The sequence below is a fragment of the Tamandua tetradactyla genome, chromosome 10 (genome assembly GCF_023851605.1).
Source record: "Tamandua tetradactyla isolate mTamTet1 chromosome 10, mTamTet1.pri, whole genome shotgun sequence".
Lineage (NCBI taxonomy): Eukaryota > Metazoa > Chordata > Mammalia > Pilosa > Myrmecophagidae > Tamandua > Tamandua tetradactyla.
Window position 1 is genome coordinate 50,292,661 of NC_135336.1, and position 17,767 is coordinate 50,310,427.

Sequence of the window (17,767 nt, forward strand, 5' to 3'; positions counted from 1 at the left end):
ACAGTTGAGTATTGTTAGATGAAACATATGACAAAGAGTGTTCTGTGATGTTTATGTTCTGGTGTCAACTTGGCCAAATGATAATGCCCAGTTTTCTTGTCAGGCAACCACTGGCCTGACCATTACTACAAGGATATTTCATGGCTGATTGATAAATTGGAAAGCTGGTGTATTAAATCATCCGTCAGTTGATTGCACCTGTGGCTGATTACACCTGTGGCCAACTAAGGCGTGACTCGCACCAATGAGATAATCCAAACAGTTGAAGACTTTTAAGGAAGAAGAGAGACATTTTCACTGCTTCTTCAGTCAGTGAGCCTTTCCTGTGGAATTTGTCCAGACCCTTCTTCAGAGCCTTCCCTGTAGATTTTGGACACTTCCTTTCCTAAGGTTGTGTGAGACAACTTTATAAATCTCATATTTACAGATATATTCTGTTGGTTCTGTTTCTCTAAAGAACACTGAATAATACAGCATGCTTGTGCCCGGGCATGGACATCAACTTTTTATGCTGATTAAGCTGCTGTTGCTGCCATGTTTCAAATTTTATAGGAAAAGAGACCAATGTAGTGTTCCAATATGACAATATATTTCAAACCGTTCAATGGTACTTGTTACCAACTTGGTTGCCATAAACCCCTTTTAATTCTGATGGATGAATAATCTGATTTTCATTAACATATAATTCAGGTATGGCTTATCTCTCCTCTTTATAAATCGACAAGTGACACCACTATATGAAGGCTTAGAAAATGGTGTATAGCATTGCACTGGATCGAGAAATCTACTTTAGAACAAAAGAAATGTGTGACATTCAACAATTTCTGATTTACTAGCCTCCCTGTTTTAGTTTGCTAGCTGCCAGAATGCAATATACCAGAAACAGAATGGCTTTTAAAAGGAGGAATTTAATAAGTTGCTAGTTTACAGTTCTAAGGCTGAGAAAATGACCCAATTAAAGCAAGTCTATAGAAATGTCCAGTCTGTTGTGGGGTGCTCCGAAAGCAAGACCACACAATTCAAAACTGCAAGCCAATTTGGGGTCTTAATTAGCCAGCTGGCGACTGCCTCAGAAACCTTCAAGAAAGAGGATTCAGAGAGCAGCCCCTAGAGATTTTCAAGGTGTGCTTATAAAGGCTAAAATCATACTGTGGTTTTTTTTGCAGTGGCTAGCAAGCAAGCGGTTCATAGAAGCAGAAGAATGCCATTAGCCATTGCCAAAACTTATCCCATTCCCACAGTTTCTTAGCATTGGTTATTGTTTAACTCTTGGGGACATTCCAGCTAGTGTGGGGACTCTCCCTGCTTGGGCCTGATTAATTGTTCCTGGCCCTCCACACAATCTAAGGCATCCAGGGAAAGATACCTTGGTTCAAGAAGGTTGATGAAGTTCAGGGTTTCTCTCTCAAGTGAGAAGGCACATGGTGAACACAATCAGTGTTTCTCTCTCGACTGGAAGGGCACATGGAGAGCAAGGCATCATCTGCTAGCTTTCTCTCTGACTTCCGGTTTCATGAAACTCCCCGGGAAGCATTTTCCTTCTTCAGCTCCAAAGGTTGCTGGCTGGTAGACTCTGCTTCTCGTGGCAATGTCATTCTGCTCTCTCTGAATCCAATCTCCAAAATATTTCCTCTTTTATACGACTCCAATAAACCAATCAAGACCTACCCAAATGGGTGGAGACATGTCATCCCCTAATCCAGTTTAACAACCACTCTGGACTAAATCACATCATCCAGGGAGATAATCTGATTAAGGATTCAAACATACAGTATTGAACAGAGATCATTCTAACTTTACAAAATGATATTTTGATTAAAACATGGCTTTTCTAGGGGACATAGTTCCTTTCAAACCAGCACATTTCCCCTCATCATAATTGACATTTCTTAGAAACACCTGGCTTAAAATATTTCTGTTTAGCCATTATAAATTACAACTGAGTCATAATTTTGTAGTGGATGCACTGTTATGATGGCGCTGCCTCCTCTGTGGATTTTTTAATTCCAAAAATGAATGAGCACCATTTACATGGAAACATATCCTCTATAGGATAGATAAACACATGGGAACAGGAATTCCCTAGTGACACACTGGAGAAATTTACACTGCCTGTCCCATCATGTCTGAACATATATGTATTTAGAAGTTCTGATTCTCGGCATGTAAATGCAATCCAGTACGACATCAAGAATCTCAGTGTATTTAAAGGAACAGATGCAATCTGGTCATTTTGGGTTTGTGGCACAAGGCCAGCAGGCATGATAAGGGAATAAAAGGCTCTAAGGGGTTATTGACTCAATAACCAGAAAGAAGTAAGTATGATGTCACACAATGATATTAGCAAAGATGATATTTGGCATTCATGTGATTAACAGGTATCTTTATATTTCACTTCCTCAAATTTGACACTCAATAGATAAGGAAAACTGACCTGTTCTGAAATTGCATGGTGACATAGGCCTCAGAAGATTCAAGGGTCTAATGTTGGTATCATCCCACAATGTGAGCCACCTGGGCTGGCAGACATAATAGCCAAAGATGAGGAGTATTCAGAAGATGGAGTAGATGATTACAAGTGTGGTTAAAAACTGTCTGCAGCCTTTGATGCTCAAGGATCACCTTCCTCTTATAGGTTATCCAGGACAAGAGAAGAACAAGAAATCTCAAGGGGCTATTCTCTGAATTCATAAAAACAAGCGGTCTGAACAATGAAAGATGTAGACTTCAGTGGATCTGTGGTTCACAGATGGGATCCCACCTGATTTCCTTGGCAGTGAGGTCACTGGCTGCTGACAGTACCAACTGAGTCAGCCTCTTGAATTTATCCCTTGGTTAAAGGGATCTTCCTCACCAAGGTCACACACTTCCCTTGGGGAGGATTGCATCCAGTGATTATTCTGTTTCCTTGAAATATGTGTCTATACTTTCCACAATTCCATGTGGTCTTGCTTACTATAAACTTTAAAATAAATGTTGAAATCAGATAGTGTAAGTCCCTCAACTTTGTCCTTCCTTTTCATTTCATCGTCTGCCATCCCATGTACACTATAGAATCAATGTGTTGTTTGTGAATAATGTGCACATTAATGTATAATTTTCGAGGTGGAGATATGTATAAATACATGTATGTATAAAATAGATATACATGAATCCATACTGATGTAAATAAATGATTGTATATGTATATAAATTGGGGAAAAGGGACAAATATTCCCTGCAGAAGAATTGTAAATAATTTCTGGTAGATATAATTCCTGGAAGGAGATGCTAACATAACCTTCCACTCCTTATGGGGATTTCACAGAGTCACATTTTCCAAAAACAACAGTATGGAAATGGAAAATAGTGCCTTTTCAGTGGAGAAACTTGACAAATATTGCCTCAAGCAAGTGATTAATGTCATATTCAACTGTTGAAATCTATGATGTGGTATATACTACTGATAAGATGTTATTAGAATGTCAATTTACATTTTTGATCTTGTTCCACCTCTCACATACACACACATAAATCCAGTCTAATCATGAAAAACATCAGACAAAGCTCAACAGGGAGACATTCAATAAAACATACAACAAATACTCCTCAATCTGACAAATTCATAAAAACAAGGAAAATCTGACAAACATTCAATCAAGAGGAGGCTAAAAAGACATGATGACTAAATGTAACATGGTAGCCTGGATGGGACCCTGAAACAGGGCAAAAACATTGGAAATAAACTAAGGTAATCAGAATAAATCAAGGGTTTAATTAATAGTAATGAATCTGTTCTGCTGATTAATTGTAACAAATATGCCACATTACTGTAAGATTACTGTTAATAATGCAAATAAATGGTGTGACCTATGGGAATTTTCTGTAGTGTCATCATACTTTTTCTATAAATATAAAACTGTTTTTAAATTTTTAAGTTTATTGGAAAAAAATTTTAATGACCTAGATATAAAGCTATTTTTTGTCAAAATGAATTTAGGTAGAAATCAGGTATGGCACTATTTTTACACCTTCTATATAATAATAGAATCATGTGAGGATTGTAAATGGATACTAAAAACACTGAGAAAGGTATTGGGAATCTGGAAATTCACATTGTTACCAAGTATTAACAGACAGATTTCATTTTAATTATAATATGTTATCTTTAGCATGGAATGATCTGGTTACCATCTGAAGTCCTAGTTTTAAAATTTGCATCTCCAGTTATGAAGTTACGGTCTTTCATTGTGATGCAAAAAGGAAAACATAGCATAGCTACCACACCAAAAAATTTGAACTGTAACTAACTGTGAGGAAACATCAAAAAATGCAGATTGTGGAATATGTATACAGGATCTGCTATTTTGAACAGTTTAAAAACTTGGTATCATTAAAGTGAAAAATAAATCAAGAGACTTCTAGATTAAAGGTGTCTAATGAGTCATGCTAACATAAAAAAAAGTGACCTTATCTGAAACCATGATGGAAATTAAATACATGTTGAGGACAATTTTTGGAAATCAGAAAAATTTTGAACAAAAAATATACATATTTTTGAATTAATGGTAAGTTTCTTGGTTATTATGATCATGTAGGAAATGCCTTTGTCCTTTTGAGATATATGTTAGAGTATTCCAGGGCAAATATCATGAGGTCAGCATCTGTAACTGTCATATATATATATATGACATACATATACATATACAGAGATGGAGAGAGAAAAAGGCAATTTCTAACATTGTTTCATCTTGGTTAAAAATATACATGGTATTGCTTCTATAATTATTTAAACTTTTCTTTCCAGGTTTTAAGAATTTTCAAACCATACTTTGGGAAAAATATCATTTCTGCTCCTTTCCTCCACACACCACACCTTAGCCTAGTGAAAGGTTTTCCTTTCATTTTACTTTTGGTTTCTCACCCTATACATAGAAAAGCTTAGTGGTTAAGATCAAGGGTTCTAGACAAGTGGTTGATTCTTGGGTTAATTCCTGAGTTACACCTTGATATGTATGTGCACAAATTAAAATGATACTTTGTCCCTTAATTTTTTTAAATGGGGTTTTAGAAAGTAATACATACTAATAAAAATAAATGACTCAATAGATATGCTATGTGGTAGTTAGGTTCAGGTGTCAACTTGGCCAGGTGAAGGTCCCTAGTTCTATTGCTGTGGACATGAGCCAATGACATGTGAACCTCAGCTGTTCCTGATTACATCTGCAATCAGGAGGCATTCCTGCTGCAATGAATGACATTTGATTTAATTTGCTGGTGTTTAAATAAGAGAGCTCAACGTAGGACAACCAAGCAGCTCAGCATACCTCAACTCAGCACTTGCAGCTCAGCCCGGCCTCTGGTCATGCAGAAAGGAATCACTCTGGGAAATTTGTCCGAACCCAGAGGCCTGGAGAGAAGCCCAGCAGAGATCATCCTGTGCCTTCCCACATAAGAAAGAACCTCACTTGAAAGTTAGCTGCCTTTCCTCCAAAGAACTGTATGTCAGCTAAATAAATCCCATTTTATTGAAAGCCAGTTCATCTCTGGTGTGTTGTATTCCAGCAGCTAGCAAACTCAAACATGCTATAATGTCAAAATGGATACAACTGAAGAGTTATTTGTAAAAATAGATTGTTGAGGATTAGCTTATATGGAACGCAAAAAATAAAGCTAAATCATAAAGTAAAACCCATGAATGTATCAGATAATATTCTTTCAGCTGTAAATTAAACATCTCTTCAAACAGTTTAAGCAGTAAGAAAATCAACTGGATTCCACTAAAAGAGGTATTTTATTTCTATTACTCTGGTGTTATTTCTCACTGATTCCCTCAATTACATCCTCTATTGCATGTTTATTTCATGCACAGAGTGGCTTGCCCCTTGAAGGTAAATTGGATGAAGATGATGTCAGATTTCATAGCCATACACATTGCATTCAGAGTGAATGAGTCCACTTTTTTAGATATCTTTTAAATAAATAAAACATATTTTGGTAAACTTCTAGAAAGCCACCTTTCCTGTCTTATTGGCCACAAACAATTTTACAAATTTTGATTTTCAATATAGGTAATGGGGCAGGGCTGCATGAGTACCTAAAGAAAATCATGCAGCCTTAGAAAAGGGAAAGGGGATCAGTGGATGTAAGGCTTACCAAAACAATGTCACCAAATAGAGGATGGAAACAGAGGTTCAACATCCATCCAATTCAGAGAATCTCAAACTTTTTAGTCTTCAGACTTCTTCATGTATTTAAAAATTATTCTGGACCGAATAAAATGTTTGTTTACTGTATTTAGTCTAATTATATTACTTATAAAAGGAGTTAAAACTAAGTAATAAAAATCTTTGTTTATTAATTATTTTAAAAATAAAATAAACCTATTACATGCTAATTTAAATAACTGTATAAAAATTTATTGAAGCTGGTGAGAGATGCATTTTGTTTATATTTGTAATTTTCCATAATAAAACTTTACCTGAGCAGAGTAAAACAAAACAAAAAGAAGTTCCAAATAGTTAAACACCCTTAGGTTGGGGCATAAAAAAAAAAAACTTTATTTACATATTTTTTAAATATAAATTTTTATCATGCATAAAATACAGAGTTTTGTACTATTCTATTGGTGTGGTACATTTGTTACAACTGAAGAAAGCACAGTTTTATAATTGTACTAATAACTATGGCCCATGCTTTAACTTAGTTTTCACTCTTTACTGGTTTGTTTTTTATATTATTCTTACTATATCTTTCAGTTGACTTCTAACTATGTTTTCTTTCTATAAACTGAGCATTGATTCTTATACTAATATATTTGTTTAAGTTAACATAGATTTATCACCCACTTTAACATCTGATATCAGGCTCTTTCACTATTTTCTTGGCTTATCTATCTGACACATTTCAGAATAGTTTACCTAGTTCCTCATAAGCCATCTCTGATATTTTTATTGTAATTACATCAATTTACTTCATTTATGATACTTCATTTATTATAAAACATTTCATTGGCATCATAGACTTATTTTAGAACAGCAAGCAGCGTATATCTCATTATGATTCAATAATTAACAGGTGAAATAGAAGGATCTGGAAATATCAATGAATATGAGTTTTCTGAATAGGAAGTTTCTATTCAGGAAGAGAGACACAGGAATTAGAATGGGAGTGATCAATATTAATGAATACATTAAAATGAAATTTTCTGCACATCAGAAAACATTATAAGGAAACTGAGAAGGCAAATAAGTAATGAGAAAAAAAGACACATAGTTACATAAAAGTGCAACAGCCTCAAAGAAATCAGAAGACTCATTCAAAAAGGTGGCAAAAGGACAAAAGCGAGTGATTTTCAGTATAAATTAAAATTGTCAATATATGTATGAAAAAATTTTAAATTCATTAATCAAAGATAATGTCATATTAGTTTATACATGATGTACTTAGGAAATACTTATTGAATGCCTAAATATTTCAGACACTGTATTAAATCCTTCTAACATCATATCAAATACATCATCAATACTCAAATGAACAAAATAAGCCTTCGTTTTATTATCAAAAAGTAAATTGCAATTTACAATTTTTCCTTCTTTAAAATATTTTTATATCAATGCACCCTTCTCCATTTGTAGAGTATTCTCCAGTTTCACCTTTTTTTATGTATTATAAGAATTCTTGTGGTTAATGTCATTGATCATAGAATTTCTTTTACAATAAAGTGCCAGATCAGAGCTCTGAAATTATATAACTCTGCTGCCAGGAAGAACTCAATGTCTGATGCTTTTTAGATGAGTTAAAACAAATTAAGATTCTTTAGGATACCATTAAGAGTCTGAGTAACCTAATCTACTTCCATCTTTTCTTCCCACATCCACCAAGAGATCTCAGCAACAGGTCTGCCACCTTTCTCATTCTGTCCACCTGTTGTTCACTTCGCTGATCCAGGACCAAACACATTTCCATTAACTTTGACTGTTCATGCTATTACTCCTGTTTTCCACAAATACCAAAAAAGTTTGCATTCATTAAAGCATATTTACTTCTGTAGTTATTTTAACTAAATACCCTGGGCAAGACTGATCGCCAATACCTAAACCCACAATTATGTTATGTATACCCTACACATTTGAGGATTACTTGCACATGATCTGCATTGGTTTTAATTCATATATGTGTGTTCAATATATTTCTTACAATGCAAATACTTTGAGATAACTAATTTACATTAATTGTGAATGAAATAGTAAAACGCTTGGATAAAACAAAGTATTGAAACAAATCCCAACTCTATTCAAGGGTGACTAGATGAAGTTGGGTAAACTACTAAATGTTTAATAGTGTGAGTTTTAATCTGGAAAAGCATGAAAAATTAATGATCAGATCATGGGCAGGCGATATATGTGCATATTCTGGTTTAGTGTTTGGCATATGGTAGGGTTTGAGTAAGCTTTTTTCTTTAGTGATCAATAAATATTTTTTGTTCAGATGATTTCACAGCAGCTCCCTCTTTCTGCTAATGATGTGACTATAACAGTTTACTTTGAAAACAGTGCAGGTTTATGATATTACTAACAGTAAACAAGACTACTAATGACATTGGGGATCAAATAATGGACCTCAGTGATTTTTTCAGGAGTTGCAGTGCTATCCATCATGAACGACTAATCAAACTACCTGAAAACATTCAATCTATAGGGATTTCATTATAAATCTCATCATTTCACACACAGAGTGACAAATCTCCTTTTGGAAGATGCTCTATTTCAAACAGTTTGAGAAGATAAATAACTAAGAGAAGAGATGAAAATGTTCTTACTTGAGAATACATTTTCTGAATGGATCCATACGCAATCATAATCTCTAGAACAAAATCAAGAGAATCAGTTTCAAAAGGATAGTTTTCATCTGATAGACGTTGTTTGTTAAGAAGGGATTTATATTTCAAAAATTGGATTGAGTTTTTATGATTAGGGATTCCATACACTTAGCAATATTATTATATTTATATAATGTGATCTTTACTTAGTATGTGTTGAATTTATTGAACATTGAAATTCATTAGTCTGACACAATTTGTGAATTCAGAGTAATCATTTACTTGTACTTGATGGATTCTATTAGCTTAGAGTTTGCAATGCATCACAGTAGAAACCCTTCTTTGAATGTACATATCTATTTAAAGATTATCTTGCTTTCATATCATCTAATTTTAATTATTCAATATTTTACACACAAAAATAGACAATTTACATTTTCTTACTATCCATTGTCTTTGAAAAAGTTACCATATTAAAACCAGTTTGATACAGGGGCTGATATTTATTTCACAGTATTCTGAGATTTATTCTTCACAATTCTTTTTACAGCATTTATTACTTCCTTATTTCTTAGACTATAAATAAAAGGATTTATTAAGGGAATTACTTGAGCATAAAAAACAGCAACAGGTATATCTTTATCTTCTTCTTTGACTGAACTTGGTTGAACATACACAAAAATTATAGAACCATAGAATATTGAGACTGAGAAAAAGTGGGATGCGCAAGTTTGTAAGGCTTTGCCTCTTCCCTGTTTGGATTTCATTTTGAAAATAGTGAAAAGTATGTAAAGATAAGAGATAAGAACTATGATATTAGTGATGATCTGAATTGAACCTGCCAAGATGTGTAGCACCAGTTCATTGATAAAGGGGTCAACACAAGAAATTCTGTACAATGGAAACACATCGCAATAAAAGTGACCAATTTCATGAGAGCCACAGAAAGTTAATCTGAACAGTAACCCCACATGAATCATGGCATGCATACTTCCAGCTATGTAGGTCCCTGTAGTGATCTGAACACAGAGTTTCATCGACATCTTGGTGTGGTACTGCAGTGGGCTGCATATTGCCACATACCTGTCATAGGCCATTGCTGCCAGAAGAAAGCAGTCCACAGTTTCAGCAAAGCAGAAAAAATAAAATTGTGCCATGCATTCATAGAGGGAAATCGTTCTGTCTTTTGAAATGAAGTTCTCTAACATCTTGGGTGTAACAGCACAGGAGCAAAAGGAATCCATCAGAGCCAGGTTGCCCAGAAAGATGTACATTGGTGTGTGAAGATGACGATCAATATAGATCAAAACCACCAAACCAAGATTCCCCACCATGGTGATCAGATAGATGGCAAAAAACACCACAAAGAGAAGGTTCTTCAGCTCTGGTTCATCAGTAAATACGCTAAGGATAAATTCAGTTGTTATGGAGTGGTTATCTTCTGTCATTCCCACCTTTTCTATGTTGAGATAGAAATAATGGAGAAATAAGATTCTAATTTACAATGACTTAATTTCTGTTCATATTTGCCGTCATACAACAGGCAGAGGAGTTTCTTCAATCATCTTCTGTTTGCATTCTAATACATTCACACTTATTGTAGAACATATTATTTCCCCTATAGTTCACATCTATGGCTTCAAGTTATTTGAACAGCATTCAGAAGAATATTTTGACAGTTTCAAAGAGAGTCCTTACAGTAGTAGTTTTCTGTACACATTTGTGGAAGGTTGGTTTACAAATCTCAGATGTCCATACATGGAACAGCATTTTCAAATAATCTCAATGTCAGTTTTACTACTGAAGATCATTATGGTGTCCTTAAAAACAATGATTGGTACACGTATTTTTTTTTCCACCGAATAATCTTATTTTATTCTACTTCATTGGAATTATGTTTAAAAATGGAACAAGTAGATATATAAGATTAGGAAAAGGAGAACCATTGGTCTTTCATGAAACATACCTGGAAAATTGGGAAATAAATATCCACATATTTACTTAATAATTAATTTGTATATTTCACTTTCATATTTAGATCAACAGAATATGGAACCTATGCCTGCCCCTGGAGAGCAAATTCTCTAAGATTATTTATAAATAAAGCAACATTTTTTTCTCCATTTATCTGAATATATTCATTCCTTGCTGTAAGGCTTTCCTTCATGTTAATATATTATTAGGCTTCTGAGCATACTCTCATAACATGAACAAATTATGAGGATTTAAAAATACCCATCATTTACCCTATCCAACTTGCTCCATAAAGTGTCATCCTGACATTTTTAGCTTTTCACATAAAGCTCCCTATTATTTGATAACTCATTTAAGTACCCAATTCCCTGATCATTTTAAGATCTCTTTATTTTTATCGAAAAACAGTGGGCTTAATTTCCTGATATTGGCAGAAGTAACAGTCTGCTTCCGAGAAAAGCATTATACTTTAGTATCTCTAAGAAGATTCGAAATCCTTAAATATCATTCAACGTTCTCTCCAACCTTATCCTCTTCATTCCTCTTTTCCCACATTTAATACCTGCCCTTCCAGCTTTATTACTCTGTCCAACCATTTCTCATCCACATCTACTCCCCACCCTGAATACTACTCATATCCGCAAACACCCTGTCCCTGCTTTTAGTCTTTTATTCTCGTTAAAATATCAAAATTGCTTCCATCCATTATAAAGGAACAGTTTATATATAATGCCACTTACTAAAATTTTAACTAAGTAATCCAGACCAAACAGTGATATCCATATTCCAAACATTCAGGCATGTTTTATATACCCAAAACAATCTAGGATAATTTTATTGCTTTTTTATATATTTATGCCCTATTTCCTTATAGGATTGCAGCATTTGAGAAAAATTGCCACATAATTCTTTGTAAATACTTTCAAAATATTACAAAAAGTGCAGAATGATTCAAATACCATCTCCATTCTGATCACCTGTGACAAATGAACTTGATTTCGGTATTCTACCAAAGATAGTAACTTACCTTCTTGATGTCTGAATATTTAAATTTTTAACTTGGAAGGAAACAATAAAAAACAAATTATTCAAAAAATTCATTTCATAAAATGTGTTTTTCTTTTATTTGATTTGATTTATTACTACTTTTTCCCTGCTTCCTTGTATATTTATACAATTTTTGAAAGTATATACCATACCTATAAATTTATATAAAAAATTAAGCATGGTTTAACTTCCCAATTCTTAGAAAAACATAATTGCTTAAACACCAACTAGTATTTTAGAGAACAAATTGTGTTTTGCTTTTCAGGCCTATCTTCTCTCATTTTTAAGTGATGCACTAGAAGTTATCTGAAGATGTAACTCCTGTAAGTTCTTTAGTAAAAACTGGTTACTTGTATACAATGTCAAATTCAATATAAAGGATTTGATGCAATTTTATTTGGTATTTTTAAATCATTCAATGTTAACAATTTCATGATTCATATAAATTAAAAATAACTTTCACTGAACAGTCCTTATTATTTAAAATAATTACTATGTGATCTTATTGTATGCTTTGAATTTCTACTTTATAGTCTGAAAAAGTTGCAGTATTATATCTCATCTTAGTCTTCACAGTCTTCAACTTAAAGCAAAGCTTGAAAAATACTAAGGAGTTGAAATCTAAGAACAATGAAAAATTGCTGAATAAATTTAGAGAAGAAAGTATTCATGGATGGTATTATAAAAAGAAAAAGTAAAGAGAATATTTCTCTTACCAAGATTTCACAGGGAAAGTTTTTGTCATAGTTCACCACTTGCTTTAAGGTATTAGTATTGTACTTATAGAACTTCCAAATAAGTATCTCGGTCTTCAAAACATTTGGAATTAAAGGACGATCCTGTAGAATATGGCTAATAGGTCAGTGTCATCATTATATTCTTTACAGTTCAAGATATGTTTTCCATTAAATCCTAAAGGGGTTTACATGCATTGCCATCATTTTATTTCTATGGGAATATTTGTTCCCTAAAACATTTAAACCATGGGGTAATAATTAAAGAAGTTTTGTGAGAGACTGAAGTTAATAAACTGACCTTTACTGAAATCTGCTTGATAGTGCTGATCCTGATGTAACCAATATATCAGAAACATGCAAAAGATATCATGATGCCTTACAAAAAGGAATGGGGATCAATATCCACCAAATAAACAGAGGTACAATATCCCATTCCATTCAGAGAATCTCAAATATTTTGAGCTCTGGACTCCGTTATGCTCTTAAAATTATTTAAGACTCGAAAAATATTAGTTTATGGGGATTTTATCTGTCTGTATTTCTTATATAACAAATTAAAATGGACTAATGAAAATGTTTATTAATTAATTATCTGAAAAATTAAACCTATTATGTGCAAACTTACATAACTATTAAAACTTTGTTAAAGTTACTTGATAGGAGCCTGTAGTTCAAATTTATCTATATTTCTATTTCCAAGTACAAAACTTTAAGTGGACAATATAAAATAAAACACAGGGAAAGAGTATCCAAACAGGACAGAGTCCTAGGACAGGATATAAAAAGTCATTTCTCTCTTTTTGATTTGTGTTGTTATTCTTGCCATATCCTTGGGTTTGCTTCAGGACAGCATTTTGTTTTGCAACATCTGCGTATTGATTCTTGAACTAATATGAAGTTGTTAAAATTATTGTAGATTTATCACATATTTTAGTATCTGATATCAGTCTCTTTTGATATTTTCCTGACTTATCTATGCACAGATTTTAGAATCTGTCTACACATTTCTTCATAACCAACCTCTGGTATTTTGAGTGCAATGCCATCAAACTCTCAATTTATTTAAAGAATCATCTAACTAGCATTAGAATGTTATTCTAGATAATGAAATGAAATATATTACAGAACGATTCAATAGTTAAAGGTGAAAAATGGAAGTATGAGAAAATATAAATGAATATGAGATTTCATAATAGGAAGTTTCTAAGCAACAAAAAATCAAAGAAATTAGAGAGGGGATGATCTATAGATATGAATACCTAAAAGGAAAATATCTGTACATCACAAAACATCATAAGTAAAATTGGAAGGCAAAAATATTGAAAATAAAATGATCCACCACCATACATAAGTTCAATACCCTTGTGAAGTATAATGTATACATAAATATCAAGAAAAGTGTAAGCCTCAGTGAAAAACTGGACTAGGGACATGAGAATGATTTGAAGGAAAAATATAAATGGTCAATAATATATGAAAAAATGTTTAAATTCACTAGCAATCAAAGATTTAACAACATAATTTATACATCATGTACACAGGAAATGCTTTCAAAAGTCCTATGTGTTGGGCACTAGTATTAAATATTGGTAATCTAATATCAAATATATCATTAATAATATGCAAAATAGCAGAATAAGCCTTTATTTTATTATCCAAAAGTTACAATTTGCTATTTGTTCTTTCTTTAAAATGTGCTTATACCTATGCACCTTTCTTCTTTCACAAAGTCTCCCCCAATTTCAGTTTTCCTCACCTATTATGTGAAATTTATTGTTAGTCTCATTTATTTTAGTCTCTCAAATCAAAAGCCAGATCAGATCTCTGAAACTATAATGATATTACTGTGTTCCCAAGAAGACGTCAATGTTTGATGCATCTAAGATAAATTCAGATTCTTCGAACCTGATACATTTCCACCCATATTTTCCACATTCTCCAAAAGCCCTAACCAGTAGCTACTCCAGCTTTCTCACTTTGTCTAAGCGTTGTTATTATTCCTGTTTTCCACCAACTATCAGTATATTTTCATTCATTAAGTTGCATTTACTTCTAATGCTACTCTAACTAAATACCCCAGACTAATGTTCCCTATTGTTGGAAATCCCAAGCATGTTACGTACGCCACAAACAATCTACAGTTGCTTGTGTATAATCTGCATTGCTTACTATTCATATATGTTTGTTCAATATGCTTATTGTTTTGTAAAATTTTGAATTAGCTACATAATATAGTACTGTCAGAGGAGTTGTAAAATGCCAGGTGGAAATGGATGTATTTATCCAAATCTCAACCATCTTCCTGGGGGACATAAATGAACTTGGATTAGCTACAAAATGTTTCATAGTGTGAATTTTTATTCTGGAAAAGCATGAAAAATAATGTCTAATTCATTGGTATATAATTTACGCTCAAGTTCTAGTTTGGTGTCTGATAGATAGTAAGCTCAGAGTAAGTTATTTTTTGGTTATTTTACACTAACTAATCTAAAATATTTTTTTGTTCAGATGCTTGCACACCATCTCCCTCAGTATAAGCATATTGATATGCTTATAACAATAATGTCTATTGGAAAGAGTGCAGGTTAATCATATTCCTAATAAAAATAAGACAGATAATGACATTGGGGAACAAAGCATTGATTTAATTGATACATTGAAGAACTGCAATGTCATGCCTCATGGATAGCTAGTCATATATATGAAAACTTTCAAATTCATAGGGATTTCTAAATAAATTGCATCATTTTTAACAACACAGCATGACAAAATATAATTTTAGAGATAGTGCATTTCAGACAGTTCGAAAGAATAAATAGCTCAGATGAGAGATGACAATTTTTTAACTTGAGAATACATATTCTACATGAAACCACATTGCAATATGATATCTAAAAAAAAAGTGAAGTTGAGAATCAAATTCTAAAGCACAGTTTACATCTGATGGATGCTGTTTCTTGTGAAGGGATTAATATATGGAAATTTGGAGTACAGCTGCTCATTAGGGATTCCATATATTTTCCAAACATATTTATTTTATTTGTGGACTTCTTTTCTGAGGATTTCTTGAATTTGTTGAAAATTGCAACCAATTATACTCTGACACAAATTGTAAATGCTGGAGTAATTGTTTACTTTTGTCTTATGGACTCAGTTTATATTTTGAAATACTTTTCAGTGGAAACCCTCTTATGAACATAAGTATCCATTTATATGTTACTTAATTTACACATCATGATAGTTACAGATGGGATATTTTACATTTAAAATGGATATTTTATACTTTCTCTTTATCTTTAGACTTTAAAAAAGCTGATATCATATAAAAACAATTTGCTAGGAGAGATTATATTTGTTTCAGAATGTTATGAGATTTATACATCATAATTCTTTTCACAGCATATATTACTTCCTTATTTTTTAAACTATAAATAAAGTGCTTTAATGAAAGAATATTTGAGTGTAAAAAACAGCAGCTGGTGTCTCTTTGTCTTCTTTCACTGAATTCAGTTGAACATAACCAAAAAGAAGAGAACTATAGAATATTGAAACAGAGAGAAAGTGGGAAGCACAAGTAGATGAGGCTTTGCCTCTTCCTTCATGGATATCAATTTGAAGATACTGAAAATATGTAGAGATAAGAGATAAGAACTGTGATATCAGTAAAGATCTGAAATGAACCTGCCATAATTGGTTCACTTTATAGTGGTCAACACAAGAAAGTCAGTACAGTGAAAACACATGACAAAAAAAGTGGTGATATGATTAAATTCACAGAAAGTCAACCTGAACAGTAACCCCACATGAACCACAATATGAAGGTTTCCAGATATGTAGGCCCCTGGGATCATCTGGAATCAGAGCATATTCAACACCCTGATGTGGTACTACAGTGGCTGCATATTGCCACTGCACCAGTTTGAAATATTATGTACCCCAGAAAAGCCATGTTTTAATCTTGATTCAATTTTGTGGATACAGCCATTTATTTTAATCCTGATTCAATAATGTAGGTTGGAGTCTTTTTATGAAATTATCCCCAGGATATATGACATACCCAGTTGTGCATATTAACTTTTGATTAGATGGAGATGTGACAACACCCACTTTGGGTAGGTATTGATTAGTTGAGTGGAATCCTTTAAAAGAGGAAAAAATTTTTTTAGGAAACTGCAGTAATGCCAAGCCTAGAGAAATGACAGACGCTTCAGAGCTCATAGAATCATCACAGCAGAGCTGACACAGATGAGGACACATGGAGAACAGAGACACAGATGTTTGGAGACGCTTGAAACCCAGCAGATGTTGCCATAAGATGTTAAGCAAGCAGAACATGGAGAGAACCAAGGGAAGCCAACAGATGAAAGTCAGCCCTGGAGAAGTGAAATGAGGAAACTCCACAGGAACAGAGGCTGAAAGCAACAGTGCCTGGAGCAAGGTACCAGCAGATGCCAGGCACGTGACCACCCAGCTGATCGAGATGTCCTGACCCACAGGCCTTTCTCGAGTGAAGGTAACCTTTCTGTTGGCGCCTTAATTTGGACATGTAAACTTCCTTAGAGTTGTAAACTTGAACCTTATTAAATTCCCCTTTTTTGCTACTTCTGGTATTATTGCATTCCAGCAGCTTGCAAACGAAGATAGCCATATACCTCTCATTGGCCATTGTTGCCAGAAGAAAGCAGTCCACAGTTTCATCAATGCAGAAAAAATAGAATAGTGCCATGAATTCATATAGGAAAATCATTCTATCTTCTGAAAAGATTTATCTAACAGCTTGAGGGCAATAGCATAGAAGCAGCAAGAATATATTAGAGCCAGGTTGCCCAAAAAGATGTACATTGTTGTTGAAGATGACAATCCATATAGATCAGCACTACCAAATGAAGATTGCCACCATGGTGATCAGATAGATGGCAAAGAAACCACAAACAGAAGTGGCTTTATCTCTGGCCAATCCTTAAAACCTATGAGGATAAATTCATTTGTCACTGAGTGGAGTGGCCAAGTCTGGTCAACTTCACATTATTGAGAAAGGAATAATGGAAAAATAGATTCTAATATAGAATGTATGTAATTTTCCCTCCAAATTTTCTTTTGTAGAACAGGCAGAGGAGCTTCTTTAATCATTCTCCCTTGTCTTTTAAATACTGGTACACAATCTTTTAGTGGGTATTATTTCCCCTAATTTTGAGTTCTATGATCTCAA

The 17,767-nt window shown here is 33.4% G+C and overlaps 1 protein-coding gene across 1 annotated transcript; it reads right to left on the minus strand.

The window, feature by feature from the left end:
• Positions 1-9,303: 9,303 nt before the first annotated feature.
• LOC143647905 (olfactory receptor 5K1-like) lies at positions 9,304-10,248 on the minus strand. Its single transcript, XM_077117588.1, has one exon. It carries the CDS (start codon positions 10,246-10,248, stop codon positions 9,304-9,306), a length of 945 nt encoding a protein of 314 aa, XP_076973703.1.
• Between the last annotated feature and the right edge of the window lie 7,519 nt (positions 10,249-17,767).

Coding starts and splice junctions, on each gene's coding strand:
- LOC143647905 (XM_077117588.1), bottom strand. CDS start 10,248: ATGACAGAAGATAACCACTCCATAACAACTGAATTTATCCTTAGCGTA.